The 16,962-nt window shown below is 36.3% G+C and overlaps 3 protein-coding genes and 2 long non-coding RNA genes across 10 annotated transcripts in view; 2 read left to right on the top strand and 3 right to left on the bottom strand.

The window, feature by feature from the left end:
* The window catches only part of LOC127720525 (tRNA pseudouridine synthase-like 1), a 206,835-nt gene that overhangs the window by 23,841 nt on the left and 166,032 nt on the right, over positions 1-16,962 (bottom strand). The gene's annotated exons all lie outside the window — the stretch shown is intronic.
* LOC127720529 (PDZ and LIM domain protein 4-like) overlaps positions 1-16,962 on the top strand; it is a 197,662-nt gene that overhangs the window by 41,220 nt on the left and 139,480 nt on the right. The gene's annotated exons all lie outside the window — the stretch shown is intronic.
* Positions 1-16,962, top strand: part of LOC127720532 (uncharacterized) — a 362,531-nt gene that overhangs the window by 234,127 nt on the left and 111,442 nt on the right. The gene's annotated exons all lie outside the window — the stretch shown is intronic.
* LOC127720533 (uncharacterized) lies at positions 10,002-11,219 on the bottom strand. Of its 3 annotated transcripts, XR_007990839.1 has the most exons (4): positions 11,162-11,219; positions 10,927-11,114; positions 10,692-10,832; positions 10,002-10,644 (listed from the first exon to the last, which is right to left on the bottom strand). It is a non-coding gene; the product is annotated as an uncharacterized LOC127720533 (long non-coding RNA). The 3 variants fall into 3 exon arrangements; XR_007990837.1 differs by lacking the exon at positions 11,162-11,219 and having other exon boundaries at positions 10,927-11,130; XR_007990838.1 differs by lacking the exon at positions 11,162-11,219 and having other exon boundaries at positions 10,692-10,738; positions 10,927-11,130.
* On the bottom strand, positions 11,721-15,603 carry LOC127720524 (F-box/LRR-repeat protein 7-like). Of its 2 annotated transcripts, none has more exons than XM_052227115.1 (2): positions 15,527-15,603; positions 11,721-13,631 (listed from the first exon to the last, which is right to left on the bottom strand). In XM_052227115.1, the coding sequence occupies exon 2, from the start codon at positions 13,535-13,537 to the stop codon at positions 11,843-11,845; it is 1,695 nt and encodes a 564-aa protein (XP_052083075.1). In that variant the 5' UTR covers positions 13,538-13,631; positions 15,527-15,603; the 3' UTR covers positions 11,721-11,842. The 2 variants fall into 2 exon arrangements, with proteins under 2 accessions (XP_052083075.1, XP_052083076.1); XM_052227116.1 differs by lacking the exon at positions 15,527-15,603 and adding an exon at positions 15,180-15,247.

The following is a 16,962-nucleotide window of genomic DNA, read 5'->3' as shown; positions in this document are numbered from 1 at the left end:
TAAATAGGAAATTCACAGAAATAGCAACCAAGTTGGTAAGAGTGGGAACCTCCACTCCACACCACTCCTAACCGTCATCCAATAATCTTCCATTGTCTTCTCTATCTTCGGGTAACACAGTAAAATAGAAGAAAATAGAGTATTAAGGTCAACAAGGGACAGGATATCTACCCAGGTCTTCACACCATCAAAGACCAACATAACAGTTAAAAACTATATTCTTAATGAGAAAAAAGTTGTTAAAAAGCTCATTGATGCGACAGAAAGAGACATTGATGTACATTTTGAATATAAGCATGGTAACATTGTTCTAGAATTTACGCCAGCTGCATATTTACACTTTGCTGAATGTATTCAAGCTCATTTTTCAAATCACGATACTGTTGATGTCAAAATTTGATAAAAAATAGATATCTGTCCAAAATGTAACAGGAAGTGTCTGAGTAAATGTATTGAATGCTCTGCTGGTAACCATTGGATCCACTTCAATTGTGAAAAACTCACCAAGGAACAAATAAATACATTAGAGTAATCTCCTGATGTTCCGTATGTATGTATAATATGTACAAAAAAACAGAGTCAAGAGGCATCCAGTATAAGCAGATATACTAGCCTACCCCCTCCTAATAACTACAAGAGTACAACACCAGATGGTATTGGGGAAACTCCGCTTGTACAACAGAGCCAACAGAACAACACAATTGATTGCCCTCCTGTTACATTGGCGGAATCAATACTGTTTGAGGAAGTTAACATCAGATCTGGAAATATGACTGAAAACTCAAATCCATCAGTCAACTCCGATAATCAAACCCTGAGTAGTAATATAGAACCGGTAATAAATAACCTGCCAAAATCAACATCCAAAGCCATTGATACTGTAGCAGCCTGTAAAACAAACCAAAACAGTGGAAGCAAGACTAAATCTTAAAGAAAAAGAACTAAGACAAAAGGAGCTCCGTTTAAAGAAATGGGAAGAAGAGCTCAAACAACAAAATGCCACAAACTCACAAAATTCAACCGAAAATGCTAAACTTCAAGCATACATCATGAAATTAGAAGGTAAAATTAAAGAACTAGAGAATAGCAATATAATTCTTAGAATTAATGTAGCTGGAAATGTAGATAGTACACCTACTAATGTTGTAAATAATGATATTACAAACCCAGACCTGCTCCAACAACATACAGAGCATATCACAGAAGATTTTCCAATGCACCTAGAAACTCAACGCCTGCAATCTAAAATAAAAAGTATGGAAAACATCTACAGCCTTAATAGAAGAGTACAACTCCCTAAAGCAAAGACTAGATGCACTGGAATTGTCAAACCAACATTGGCCATCTCCTCATGGTAATCATCTATACCATGGGTACCAGAATATATCAGGTCCACATGTAAATGGGTATCAGAACCATATACCAAATCCACATGTAAATGGGTACAAGAACCATATACCAGGTCTTCGGGTAAATGGGTACCAGAATCATATACCAGGTCTACAAGTAAATGGGTACCAGAATCATGTACCAGATCCAAATGGAAATGGGTACCAGAATCATATACCAGGTCCACATGGAAATGGGTACCAGAACCATACACCAAATTATAATGTGAATAATTACTATAACAAAATACCTAATCCACAAGTGAATGGGTACCAAAATCTTAAACCTGATATGCATATGAGAAATATACAGCCAATGCCAAATGTACCATTTAATGAGTCGCACCCACCAGGACATTTGCCTCTGAAGGTGAACATGCCACATATGCACAACCCCAATAGTCACACCTATCCATGGAATTTACCACCACCTTGTTACATGAAAATGCAACCAAAGTCTGGCACACAGTCTGATATCGAAACAAGGTCTGACCAGTAACCACCGACGATGAAATGTAATGCAAGTTCAATGAAAAATCTTGTGACAGGCCTCCCTCTTCATCTAAACTCCACCCTGCCTAACAAGCCTATAACTGATCCACAACCTTCAAATGTTGCTGGATGTTCTAATATTAATACAAGAATTGGATTATGCAACGGTAGAAACTAAGGAAATAGACATACATCATGAACAAATTGCTTCAACAGATCTAGAAACCGAGTGCAGCCATGAATTCAAATCAAAATCTAACCAACCTCTATTAAACACTCCTACCGTAATTGCTCCTGCTAATATAGAACCGTCGGAACAAGACTTGACAGCCATAGGAAATAATAATCAAGAGGAACATTTTTTAGGAGTGACAAAGCCTAGAAGGACCTTGGATAGACCCACAGTCAATACAAGCATTGGATATCGGTTCTTTCAATTGTAAAAATGTACGTAATAATATGGACTGTAGAAAAGATATTTTATTTAAGGAAAATGCTGACATTGTTTGTTTACAAGAGCACTGGCTTTTTAATTTTGAGAAAAATAGCTTTGATGAATAGTTTCCGGAGTGTGATTGGATCGCAAAACCAGTTGACGAGCTCAAGCCAATTGGACCAACTCATCGACCACGTGGTTATGGTGGAGTTGCCATACTCTGGAGAGAAAATATCAAACATTTAATAGAGAAACTGGAGGAGGGCAGTGAGAGAATCGTCTGTGTGAAAGTGGATGTGTCTCCAAAACCCTTCATCCCGATATGTGTATACATGCCTTGCAGAGGTTCCAAGTACGTTTACTCTGAGTTCAATGATATATTGGACCAATTAAGAGAAATAATTAATAAGTATTCCCCAAGATATCAATTTGTCTTGTGTGGTGACTGGAACTGTGATATATCTAGTAGAAGTCAAAATATCAAATTGACAGAAAGGCAGGATGCCTTGAAGACATTTCTCCAAGAGACACATCTTACTTTAAATGAGACCGATGTAACCTTTATACATCCGAATGGCCAAGAAGTCTCCACAATTGATTATATCTTCAGGAGCAATTATATAGAACCAGAACTATATACCACAAAACGCCTAGATATGTTACCTTCAAATACGTCAGATCACCACCCCATCCATACAATGATACAATGCCATTTCGAATCAAAAACTAAAAAAACTGAGAAAAATCATTATCCATCAAAAGTAAATTGGTCTAAGATAGATTTGGGAAAGTATCAAACAGAAATTACAAATACAATCAATGAGCTGGAAGCTAAAGAAAAAATATTGGACGTCAAAGATCTCATCCATGCTTTAACTATAGTGCAAGAAAAATTTGCCAAAAAGTCCAAACCTAACAAACAGAAAAATACTCACATCTGGAACGATGAGATAGCTCTTGCACTATTAAACAACAAAAAAGCCTTATTTGAATGGAAAGAGGATGGAAAACCAAAATTTGGTAAAAGTGCAACTCATAGAAAAAACACTAGATCTGAACTCCGTAGAGCAAGGCGGCATGAGATTGCTAGACAGAGGGACAAGAAGTATGCTGAAATTATGAATACTCGGTCCAGTAACACTAAATCATTTTACAAGTTAATAAATAATCAGCGCAAGCAATGAAAGTCCTCTATAACGTAATTAACTGAACTAACAGTACAAGGAAAAGTTTATGACAATTCAGCAGAAGAAATAATAAAGGGGTGGAATGAACATTTCGCAAATCTGGCTACACCTGCTGCTACTCCTGAGGATGACTATATCAACAGGGAGGCAGACATTGATGTCATAATGGAATCATGTCTTGATGACGCAATTCCGATTTCTTTTACAATTTTAGAAGTTCAGAATGCCATTAACAAATTAAATAAAAAAAAGCTCCTGACATTTATGGAATTACAGCGGAACACTTCATCCATGGTGGACAAGACCTGGTTGGTGCATTGACAAAAATAATTAACAACATCTGTATGTCATGTGCTATCCCAGATTACATCAAGATAGGAATTTTATCACCGATTTTCAAAAAGAAAGGTATACCCACAGATCCTAAAAACTACAGAGGAATTACGGTTCTTCCTGTTATTGGCAAAATCCTAGAAATACTCCTTAAGGAACACCTATGGCAAATTATTGCAACCATCCAAAACCAATTTCAGAGAGGATTTACGTCTAAAATATCACCATTATTTTGCGCTCTTCTACTAAATGAAGTGATTATCGATGCAGTATACAGGAAAACACCTTTATATGTAGCTCTGTTTGATGCAAAATCAGCCTTTGACGTCGTAAACCACAGTAGTTTATATAGAAAGTTATACCTAGCAGGGATTTCTGGCTCATTATGGCTACTTTTGCATGATCTAAGTGTTGGTGCACAAACCTCAGTTCGATGGGAAAATCTGGTCTCTGAACCCTTCGATATTAAGCAAGGACTTAGGCAGAGAGGAAGACTAAACAAAGAATTATACAAACTAAATATAAATGACATTCTTAGAGTACACAGGGATCCTATATTGGACACATTCACTGTCCTATACAAACTTGTGCAGATGATGTCACTCTGGTCGTAAATGATCCTACCAATATGCAAACCCTATTAACAACCGTGGAGAATTACAGTCAACAGGAGAAATATTCATTACAGCCTACAAAATGTAAAATTATTAAAACTGGGAAACCAAAATTATAGGATAAATTCAATTTCACATTAAATGATACACCTATTCAAAATGCTGAAACTGCTGTACATTTAGGAATTACTCACAGCAGTAACCCGCGGCAAACCATCCCAATCCATATTCAGGAAAACATCAACAAAGCAAGGAGAACAATGTACAGTTTGATGCGGACAGGCCTGCATGGCAAGAATGGCCTTAATCCTGTAGCATGCCTACAATTATTCCAAGTTTATGTGTTACCAGTACTCATTTATGGCTTAGAAATACTATTACCAAATTCTACACATTTGGAACCAATTGAAGTTTTCTATCGAAAAAGCATCAAACAAATCCTATCTATTCCCACTAACACAACAGACATGGCTGTGTATACACTGTCGGGTACGATTCCAGTAATTAGTAAAATCCATAAACTAGCTTTGGAAACTTTTGCAAACATTTCAAGACAAGAGAACTTTATAGAAAGACAAGTCGCAGAAAGACAAATCCTCATCTCAACAGCCGTAAAGGACAGTTGGTTTACAAAAATCAGATCTTTATTAATTAAATACAGCCTACCATCAATCTTTAACATTTTAGATGAGCCACCTTCAAAATTAAAATGGAAGAACTCTATCAGGAAAGCGATTGACACCTTCTGGGTTGAACATGTGGTTACCATGTCTGTCTACTACAAGAGTATTTCATTTATTTCTACATCTAATTATAAAACTGGTCATCTACACAATGCTTTAGCAAGTGTCCAGACTTCTGCAAAAGACATCCAGCGTCTACCCATCAAACTAAGACTCCTTACTGGTACATACATTCTCCAATGTTATAGGGCAGCTTTCAACCAAGTTGACATCAACCCAACATGTCTCTTATGCGAGGAGAACGCTGAAACATTAGACCATTTCATTCATTCATGTCCTGCTTTAGCTTCTGCTAGAAACTATCATCTTCTTGAACTTTCAAACATTATCAATAAAAGCGAGCTCTGTCCGAAATGAAGAACATTAGAAAAACTAGAAATTAGTACACAACTAATATTGGATGCTAGTGCCTTGCTCTTTAACTGTCAATGTAAATGTGGATGTACAGATTTTCTTCATCTTGTAGAATACATAAGTAGAAAACTAAGCTTTGCTTTGCACATTAGACGTAATACAATATTATTAACATTGCCGGTGAATAAAAGGAAAGGGTTGCTTGCAACCGCTCAGTCAAAGGCGTGACTATTTAAAATCTAAATTATCTTTAGTTTTAAATTTTAATAATGTAATAAACATTTAGTGGGTGTTAAATACACCATATTCTACTCTGTAACCAGAGTTGTGCCTTTGAAAGGCAGGATCTTCACACAAGACAAGACATATGGCAGTGAATGATCGTGCGTTTGGTTGTTTGTTTTTCATTTGTCGTTTTTTTATATGTGTGGGATAGACCACAGGGGTATATCCCATCTTTTTTCCAGTGATTGTATGCCGTTGTGAAAAAATTTGTTTTTTTAGTATTTTTATTCTCCTGTTCAAAAAGGGGTTGGGGTTATTTATTTTCCGAAAAACCGCGATTGATGGTCCCATTTAGCAACAGTTGGCAGTATTTCATCCGTAGGAATGTTAAATAGATGACAGAATTAAAAATATAGTCCCAAATTTCCATAGTTTGGAGTCTCTGTCTGTAACATGACTGATTAAAATGCAAACCTCAGTTTCATTTGCATAATTTAAATCGTGTTAGGTTTTATTTCGTAACAATTCGTATTTATTTGGCATTTCAGCTTTTTTAATTGAGCGTCACTGAATAGTCTGCCCAATTGTGAACTTTCCATTTCCATGTATATCAACATCCTACATTTCCAACAGCGCTTGAATACGGAGTATATATATCTCATAGTTGATACGATATTCCAGGGCTTGTACTTCCTATCATGACTTATTTAGTAGAGGGTTGCTTCTCACAAGGAAGCTATAAAACGAAGAGTTCCAAGTGGTGAAGTTGAAATCATCCCTTCGTAAAAGAGGGGCGAAAGATACCAAAGGGACAGTCAAACTCATAGATCGAAAATAAATTGACAACGCCATGGCTAAAAAGGAAAGACAAACAGACAAATAATAGTACACAAGACACAACATAGAGAACTAAAGACTAAGTAACACAAACCCCACCAAAACTTGGGGTGTTCTCAGGTGCTCCGGAAGAGTAAGCAGATCCTGCTCCACATGTGGCACCCGTCGTGTTGCTCATGTTATTACAAATCCGGTAAATAGTCTAATTCGTTAGGTCACATTCGTGAAAAGGAAAGGGGATTGCAGTTACGACATAAGGAACATATCCGATATCATCTGTGAAACGGTTATTCCATAACGGTCAACCAACTCGTGATGGCGTCCGTAAAATTTACGAAGGGATGATTTCAACTTCACAAGCTATTCGGAACTCTTGGTTTAATAGCTTCCTTGTGAGCAGCAACCCTCTATCAAGGAAATCATGATAGGAAATACAAGCCCGGGAATATTGTATCAATTGGTAGATATATACTCCGTATGCAGGCGCTGCTGGAATGTTGCTACATAGAAATGGAAAGTTCACAATTGGGAAGCTGAAATCATCTCTTTTGTCGTAAAGTTTTGTCTTCAACCGACCCTCATTGTCAATTTTTAGATGTAAGTCAAGATATGAGGCAGACTTAACTGTATCTGTTGTATCCTCTAGTTCGATGGGATAGATTCGTTCAACATAGTCACCAAATTTTGAATTATTTAGTGAGAGAACATCATCTGTATAGCGGAAAGTAAAGTTAAAGGATATTGCTAACTTCTTATCTTTGTTCCTAAGAAGTTTCAGTATGAAGTCAGTCTCATAATTATAAAGAAACAAGTCGGCACGAAGAGGGGCACAATTGGTTCCCATTGGAATGCTGACAGTCTGTTGAAAAACACGTCATCCAAACGTAACAAATATGTTGTCAACCAAGAAATCAAGCATCTTGATAATGTCAGTTTCAGAGAATTTTCTGTTTGAATCAGAAATATTCTTTACAAAGTAGGATTTATCCCTCTCTAAGACAAGATACTTGTATCTAAGTTGGCCATTATGTTTTATGAAACAAAGCAATACCAACTCTTTCAATTTGTCTTTTAGTTTGGAATGGGGAATACTTATGTAAGGTGTAGGAAAGTCAAATCTTTTAATACTATTGCAAGATGAAAGAGTCTTAGATTGTATGTACTCTTAAAGATCTTTGGAATTTTTTAGTATCCACATCTGATTCACGCTACCTCTAGAATAGGCAGTTTCACAATAACGTCGAAGCCCGGCTTTGATTGCTAATAAAATAGATGTTAATAATTTAGAAAGAGGTTTCGTGGAGCATTTGGAAGAAACAGCAATATACCGTTGTTTGCAAGGACACTTATGTAGTTTAGGTATCCAATACAGCGATGGAAGATCCAGTTCTTCATCTTTGGTTGAAATTCCAAAGAAACATAGAACAGACTCATGATTATCCAGGATTTCCTCTTTGGTAAGTGTCGTGAATGTATATATTGAGTTTCCAAGTGAAGTTTTACGGACGCCATCACGAGTTGATTGACCGTTACGGAATATCCGTTTCACAGTTGATAGCGGATATGTTCCTAATGTCGTAACTACAATCCTGTCCCTTTTTTCCCTAAGGTGATCTACCGAATTAGACTTATTTCCCGATTTGTACTATCATGAGCAATTAACACGACGAGTGTCACATGTGGATCAGGATCTGCTTACCCTTCTGGAGCACCTGCATAATATGAGAACAACCCAGTTTTTGGCGGGGTTCTTGTTGCTCAGTCTTTATGTTGTATTTTGTGTACAATTGTTTGTCTGTTTTTTTTTCTTTTTTTAGCCAAGGCGTTGTTAGTTTATTTTCAAATTATGAGATTTAATGTCCCTCAGACATCTTTCGCCTCTCTTTTGTAGAACAATTAGGTTCGTCTGGATTTCTAGATTTTTTTAATTTCACATATTATAGAGTACATCATCAGTCCTTAATAGGTCTATAAAAAGATATGATTTCAGTTTTCCCATTGTTAATTTTCCATTTATGTAGCAACTTTCCAGCGTGAGCATTGAGTTGCTTTTCGACACAAACAAACGATATGCACCAATGAGACAGTACACAGACAACTCAAAACACATGAATAGTATGTCATCATATCCGAGCTATTACGTTTACGATATAACATGTCTTGCTTTGCTCAATTAAGCGTTTACTTACTGCTTTCAAGGACCATTTGAAACAAGGGTACATAATGATAAAATCAAAACCATCTCCTGCAAAACACGGGATGTCATCATAATCTAGATTACCTTTATGAACATCTGTGTCAAAGAAGGTCATGTTATCATTGTTATGTTCAATTTGTTTTAGCCACTGTCGAATCATTGTTTTTGCGACCATGGTACATAAAATGCAACTAATCAGTAGATCGGAAAATCATTTGTCATGGTGACAACATCCGGTACCACTTTTGGAGAAAAGATACCTTACCGTTTCGCCTCACATAGTTTCACACCCTAAGGCTTTCTTGTTGTTTTATTAATGACTTACTGATTACCTTTGTTTATGTTCTGTTTTCATTGCTGTTACATGTTACATGGTTTCTATCGATCATTAGCTTGTGTATAATAATAAGATGTGGTATGCCACACATGTTCATGGTACTTTTAAAAGATAAACAAGTCTACCACACAACACGTGTACGGCATAATGATCGAGGTTTAAAACTTAAAATAGATTTGTTAGAACAAATGTATTAGGTGAGTAAGGAGCCTGTAGTTCAGTGGTTGTCGTTGGTTCATGTCTATCATTTTTGTTTATCGTTAATTATTTTGTAATAAAATACTAGGACGATAGTTTCTACAATTGAATTGTTTCATATTTTTCATGTGTGGTCGTTCGGTTGTCCATTATTGCTTACATCCACTGCATTTTGAACTTTGAAGGATAGTGGTCTCAATTGTTCACACATCGTTGTCAATATAATGGAATTATATGCGACTGTCATACAAGTGAGAGGTTAAGCTAGCTATAAAACCAGGTTCAATCCATCATTTTCTACATAGGAAAATGCCTGTACCAAGTCAGGAATATGACAGTTGTTATCCATTCGTTTGATGTGTTTACGCTTTTGATTTAGCCATTTGATTAGGGACTTTCCGTTTGGAATTTTCCTCGGAGTTCAGTAGTTTTGTGATTTTACTTTTCTCTCAATCACCTTAGTTTACCAATTGTTTTGTTTGAGTAATGGCATTGTGTTTTCCCTTGACTTATGGCTTTGATTACCACCTCGGTATCTTGATCCTCAGTCTTTTCCCGTTCAGAAAATAGTAATAGATAAAAAAAATTTGCTACTCATAGAAATTAATTATTCCAAACCTCCATACCACAATAGGTTTTTACTCGATAACCGGTGGCGGAAGAGACGTTTATTTTATTTGAAAAAAAATATTTGGTGACCGGTGGTTGACACAATAAAAATACTCATACAAACACATAACAATTCACGAAAAAACACATATGCCAGACCGGACTTCGGAGAGGCTCATAAAGAATGTGGCGTGGTAAAACATGTTTGTGAGCGCTCCCCCTAACCTTGGACGTTGGTTTAAATACCAGAGATATACATAAGCACAAAGAAAACCAAAATAGCCCGAAGACAGATAAAGGGAATACTGTAAAGTTAAAAAAATAAAAAAAAAATACGATGTGCAACAAGAACTAACATAAAAGCAAAAGACACAAAGTACAGAAATAAGGAGTACTCGTAGTTACTGAAAGCTCGATCAAAGCCAATTACAACTGATAAATAACTCTCCACGACTTTAAAAGTATCAATCAGTACACATCATAAACAGTATGAAAAAAAGTATGACTTTGTGCGATGCCAAACTATAGGTAAACAGTATGAGAAACACATGACCTTGTGCAGTGCCAAACTATAGGTAAACAGTATGAGAAACACATGACCTTGTGCAGTGCCAAACTATAGGTAAACAGTATGAGAAACACATGACCTTGTGCAGTGCCAAACTATAGGTAAACAGTATGAGAAACACATGACCTTGTGCAGTGCCAAACTATAAGTAAACAGTATGATAAACACATGACCTTGTGCAGTGCCAAACTATAGGTAAACAGTATGAGAAACACATGACCTTGTGCAGTGCCAAACGATAAGTAAACAGTATGAGAAACACATGACCTTGTGCAGTGCCAAACTATAGGTAAACAGTATGAGAAACACATGACCTTGTGAAGTGCCAAACTATAGGTAAACAGTATGAGAAACACATGACCTTGTGCAGTGCCAAACTATAGGTAAACAGTATGATAAACACTTGACCTTGTGCAGTGCCAAACTATAGGTAAACAGTATGAGAAACACATGACCTTGTGCAGTGCCAAACTATAGGTAAACAGTATGATAAACACATGACCTTGTGCAGTGCCAAACTATAGGTAAACTGTATGAGAAACACATGACCTTGTGCAGTGCCAAACTATAGGTAAACAGTATGAGAAACACATGACCTTGTGCAGTGCCAAACTATAGGTAAACAGTGTGAGAATCACATGACATTGTGCAGTGCCAAACTATAGGTTAACATAATGAGAAACACATGACATTGTGAAGTGCCAAACTATAGGTAAACAGTATGAGAAACACATGATCTTGTGCAGTGCCAAACTATAGGTAAACAGTATGATAAACACATGACCTTGTGCAGTGCCAAACTATAGGTAAACAGTATGAGAAACACATGACCTTGTGCAGTGCCAAACTATAGGTAAACAGTATGAGAAACACATGACCTTGTGCAGTGCCAAACTATAGGTAAACAGTATGATAAACACATGACCTTGTGCAGTGCCAAACTATAGGTAAACAGTGTGAGAATCACATGACATTGTGCAGTGCCAAACTATAGGTTAACATAATGAGAAACACATGACATTGTGAAGTGCCAAACTATAGGTAAACAGTATGAGAAACACATGACCTTGCGCAGTGCCAAACTATAGATACACAGTATCGACATGATGTAGAATAATGAGTTCTCATAATTGAAACTACACATATATAGCAACATAAAGTTTAGCATTAACTCTCTAAAACAAAATCAAAATAAGTACAGATAAAGATAATATTTTAAGATTTTACTACTGCCTAGTTCATAACAACATTTGCATAGTTTTTGGTATCTGGTTATATTTATGATGTATACTACTGTTTTTTCTCAATATTGTGCCATTTTGACCTACCCGATGGACTCAAGAAACTGACAATTCTGTAATACCTGACGGAGTACCATCTTCGCTTCAGACGTCTCAAGCTGATCACAATTTAAACAGTTAAGCTGTCTTAAGTCAGGACAAAATTGTGTGATATGAACGATAGACCTAGCAGTCAGGTTCGGACATAAACTAACATCCAATTCTCTTAATTCACAATGGCGTTCAAATTCACAATGACGTTCCGTCAAATTGCTTATTGATTTGTTTCGTTCTGCTATCGTTGACAGCTGATAACCAGAGATTGTACAACTTTCCTTTTCAGTCATATCAATAACATTAATAAATGTTTCTTTATATGTTTCAGCATTGGTACTTTCAGCTTTGTAAGAACAAGTCTCTGTTATATCAGTTGGGTTTATAATTTCTGTATTCATTAGCAAACTATTTATCCTCAGTGTAGAAGACATTTCTTCTTGGTTCATATTTGAAGGGTAATTACTCAATGTGTCCTCATCTCCAATATTTCCTTTGTTTAAAACTTCTGATAGGTTAAGACAACGACTTAGAATAAGACGTGTAAGACGTAAGCATTTAGTCAAAATAAACACGACACCATTTAACGTTATCCGATTACAACCACTAAATATTCCTTTTTCTAATTTGGAACAGTTATTTGCAATAACCTCCAAAGCTGAGTCGTTTAGTCCAGAGCAACCAGTTAAGTCGAGGTAACGAATGGATTTACACGACTCTGTGATATCCATTAAATACTGCTGAGATGATAAATTGATATTTTGTGCATTAATGTATTTCAGAGAGTTACTCTCTCTTGAAATAGCAGCCAGTGACAAAACTGATGTCATTTTGTCGTCACTGGAACCCATTCGGAGATACTCTATTTTTTTACAAGAAAATGTAATTTGAAAAACGCCTTTATCCGTCACAGTGCAACCAATTATTGAAATAAAGTTCAAATTCTGGGCGCATTTTGCAATAATAAACAGAGATTCATCGTCTATCTCAGTATAATCAAGATGAAGTAGGGTGAGTCCTGGAATTACTGGCATGTCTTGAAAAGTGTCCGTACAAACCATAGTTCTTGGCGCTCTAATACCACTTATTGTTTTTAAATTATGGAGCACATGTTTAACTAAATCTACCGACGAGGCAAACAGATTCAACTTTTGCATGCAGGGAAATTGTGACAAGGACGGGAAAACAGACACATCTATATCATCGTCTTCAAAAGCCATGTCTATCTCTTCTAGTGGCAGCTTCATTAGAAAACTAGCTGTCGTTTTCCATGTTTTCCAAGAGAAACAACTAAATTTCAAAGTTTTAAGATTCTGGCATCTTTCGCTGATCAAATTAAATAAAGATGTGCCATACACTCGATCTGCAGCAAGGACAAGATGTGAAAGGTTAGCAAATTTAACTTCACGACTTTGTCGCAAAATAAGCTTTAACCCTAGTGGACTAATTTTTAAGTTCCGAATCTGGTGACTATTTATCAAAATATTTTGCACGACGATGTTTATTTGCGCTGTCTCCTTAATATTAATATACGATGTAGCGGTAACGCTTTTCCACAATAGTTTTGACTTGCTCAGTTGATACCATAGTTTGCATATCACTTTAGACTGGATCAGTTCTTCTGTGGATAAATATCTGAAAATCCATACAATCACTTCTGGAGGAAGATTGTTCATTTCCATCATGTATGGTGATGTCTCAATAAGCAATCCTGGAGTGAATCCGCTACTCTCCTTCTAGAAGGTACGGAATCGGTTGAGTTGTGCTGAATGGTGATGTCTATAAACAGAAAAAATAATGTTTCATTGTCATATAAAAGTTATCAAAGGTACCAGGCTTATAATTTAATACGCCAGACGCGCGTTTCGTCTTCATAAGACTCATCAGTGACGCTCAGATCAAAAAAGTTATAAAGCCAAACAAGTACAAAATTGAAGAGCATTGATGACCCAAAATTCCAAAAAGTTATGCCAAATGCGGCTAAGGTTATCTATAAACGGGTTTGAATGGGGAAGCTTTTATTTCTTTAATGATTTGTGGGCATATTTCAATTTCTTTAATTTATTTTAAGACAATTATTCTCTATTTTGTTAATGAAATCCAAACCTAAATATAAGCAAACAGGTTATGACACAAATAAAAAAAAATATAACACATAACAAGACAAGATATATATACTTGCAAAAACACCAGAAGGTTATACTTGACCTCAGCTTTAAAAAAAGTCTTTATTTTCATTTATTGATTTATAAAAGGTTTTAACAGAACCACTTTTTTTTATACTTTTCATTCTTCGACGTTCAAATTATGTTTTAGATTTTCAGATATTTTGGCCTCAGGCATGACTGAAAACAATTAAGATTTATTGTCATGATTGTCAAAAATCAGATTATTTCTGGTGTTTTTCACACGATGAACTATTAATGTTATAAAAGAAGGTCAACAAGAGAATGGAAATGGGGAATATGTCAGAGACAACAACCCAATCAAAGAGCAGACAACAGCCGGAGGCCACCAATGGTCTTCAACTCAACGAGAAAATGCCGCACCCGGAAGTAGCCCTCAGCTGGCTCTTAAATAAAATTGTGTACTAGTTCAGTGACAATGGACGTCACACTAAACTCCAAAACATATAAATGAACTAAAATTAAAAAACATACAAGACTAACCAAGGCCAGGGGCTCCTGACTTGGGACAGGCTCAAAAATGCGGCGGGGTTAAACATGTTTTGTGAGATCTCCACCCTCCCCTATACCTATAGCCAATGTAGATTAAAGAAACACGGAACATTTTAAGATGGAATCTATATCTGCTGCAAGAAGAATGTTAACAATTTACACTGAAAATAAGTGTTTGCTGCCAATGGTAGATCCAAAAGGGGGCATGGGTTCCGGGGGTTGGAATCCCCTTTTTTATGATCAATTCATTTGAATGGGGACATATTGTTGGAACCCTCTCCCCCTTTATTCTGAGATAGGAATCCACTTTGATAAATAGCTGGATCGATCGCTCCTGGCTGCAGACCTGCATTTTTTAGCAAACAAATCCTCCAAACTTGCTGGACAATGCAGGAAGTAGTATACAACCAGTACGTGCTACTGGAAAAGTTATTAGTTTAGACAGTTTCTATAAATGGACAATAACATTAATTTATCGCATTTTGAGCTTCAAAAATATAAAATCGCATTTCGGATATTATGATTATTTTTCATCACAACAGAAGATGGTACAATACAATTCTCAATTCACCTTATTCTTTTTTGTCATATAAGTAAAATGGTTTACCAGTTGCACAGATTTTTCTGTAAACAGCCTTTTTTGACTGACCTTAAAGGGGGGCTACTTCAGTGATTCCCTATATAATCAACCAAACTTTTCACACTAAAAAGGGGGGGGGGGGGGGTTGCAGGCCCTACAGGCACACCCCTCCCCCTGGATCCGCCTATGCCAATGTTTGGTGGAGTCCGTGTAGCTTAGTCTTTAGTTTTCTATATTTTAGCATGGCGTCGTCAGTTAATTTTCGACTTATGAGTTTAAATGTCCCTTTTGTATCTTTCGCCTCTCTTCTATAAACATGACATTAGCCCTGGAACTAAGATGAACACAGACCTAGCTCTAACCCTTAGGTACAGGATCCCCTTAAAGGTAAACGGAGTACAAAATATAAATTTTACCTGTGATGTTTGACCTAATGTTTTGTTTATTGTGATTATAAATACAAATTCGTTCTTCTTGTGAACTACCACGATATGTTGTGAAGATATTTTCGGAGAAAGTAGCACCCTGTGTGGCACGATTATTGTTTCCTTAATATTCGGATTTTTTTCATAATTAGGACAAATTGATAAATTATATGAAAACAGCAGTATAATATCAAATGGAAATAAAATCTGTATCTATGAGTTTTGTTTATCTACTTGTTTTAATACAAATCTATTCTACTTGTGAATGAACTATATTTAGATGACGCGCATGGATAACACAAATTATTTGAGACCTGTTTACAAATAATGAGCAAAAATTTAAAGATGATGATGATGGTGATGATGATAATGGACAGATGCTTAACATCCAGCAAGTTAAGATGCATCCTCAGGACGGGAACATGTTAACGCGATATAACTACAATGTAGTAACACTGCCTTGGGTACTATAAATAGACCTATACACGCTCAGCCGGATTTTGAATGTCCTAGCTCACAAGGTCACAGTCCGCAAGAAGACATAGATATAAGAAGATGAGTGCTAATGTGACAACTCTCCATCCAAGTCACATTTTAGTAAAGTAAGCCATTATAGGTCAAAGTACTCTTCACCACTGAGCCTTGGTTCACACCAAACAGCTTACCCGGACATCAGGGCTGCCAAGTCTATTGCATTTAGCGTGAGACTCGCGCATTTTCATGCTTATTTGGCGGCATTTTCCTTTGATCTATTGTTTTTTCTCTTTGATCTTTACGATTTTGGCCAAATCTCACGCATTTGCATTATTAAAAGTTGGCAGAACTGGGACATATGATTATCATTTAGACTCCGAGCCGACCAGTCTTTGCTCTTACTCATTAATGCCGAGTGGACAATAAATACCAATTTTAAAGACTTTGATTTAACCCAGTTTGATTCGAAACCACGACCTCTCGAACACAGCCACCATGAGAACATCGAGGCGGTTTCAGAGTTTTAAAGAAGCATGCGGTTATAGGTTTTATCCTGCAATCAGTCAACTATTGTACAAATAACAGGTACACAAATGAATTTTTGCTTTATTTGTACTTGTACAAATAAAATCTCCTGTTACCCCTCTTCCATGTTGAGCAAGCTGTAATGTGGATATTACTTTTTGCGTACCAGTTCATTTAGGGGTCCTCTTCGCGGTCCGCATTTAAACTATGTCGATTTCTTTGAAAAATTAGAGACATTGATTTAGATTGTAACAACTAAAGTTTCAAGTGTTGGGTGTAAATTTCAGGATAAAAACAATATATGTACATTGTCGGAAAAATATAAAATTTATTTGTACTCGCTGCGAAAAAGGAGAAAAGCTCGGCGAGCCTCGCTTTTCGTCCTGTTTATAAAGCTCATACAAATAAATTTTATATTTTCCGACAAT

Source organism: Mytilus californianus, unplaced genomic scaffold (assembly GCF_021869535.1).
Source record: "Mytilus californianus isolate M0D057914Y unplaced genomic scaffold, xbMytCali1.0.p SCAF_11, whole genome shotgun sequence".
In the NCBI taxonomy this organism is placed as follows: domain Eukaryota; kingdom Metazoa; phylum Mollusca; class Bivalvia; order Mytilida; family Mytilidae; genus Mytilus; species Mytilus californianus.
This window is presented reverse-complemented; position numbering and strand designations above follow the sequence as displayed.

Excerpts from the sequence above, each read along its gene's own strand:
- LOC127720524 (XM_052227115.1), bottom strand. The coding sequence starts at position 13,537 with ATGATGGAAATGAACAATCTTCCTCCAGAAGTGATTGTATGGATTTTC.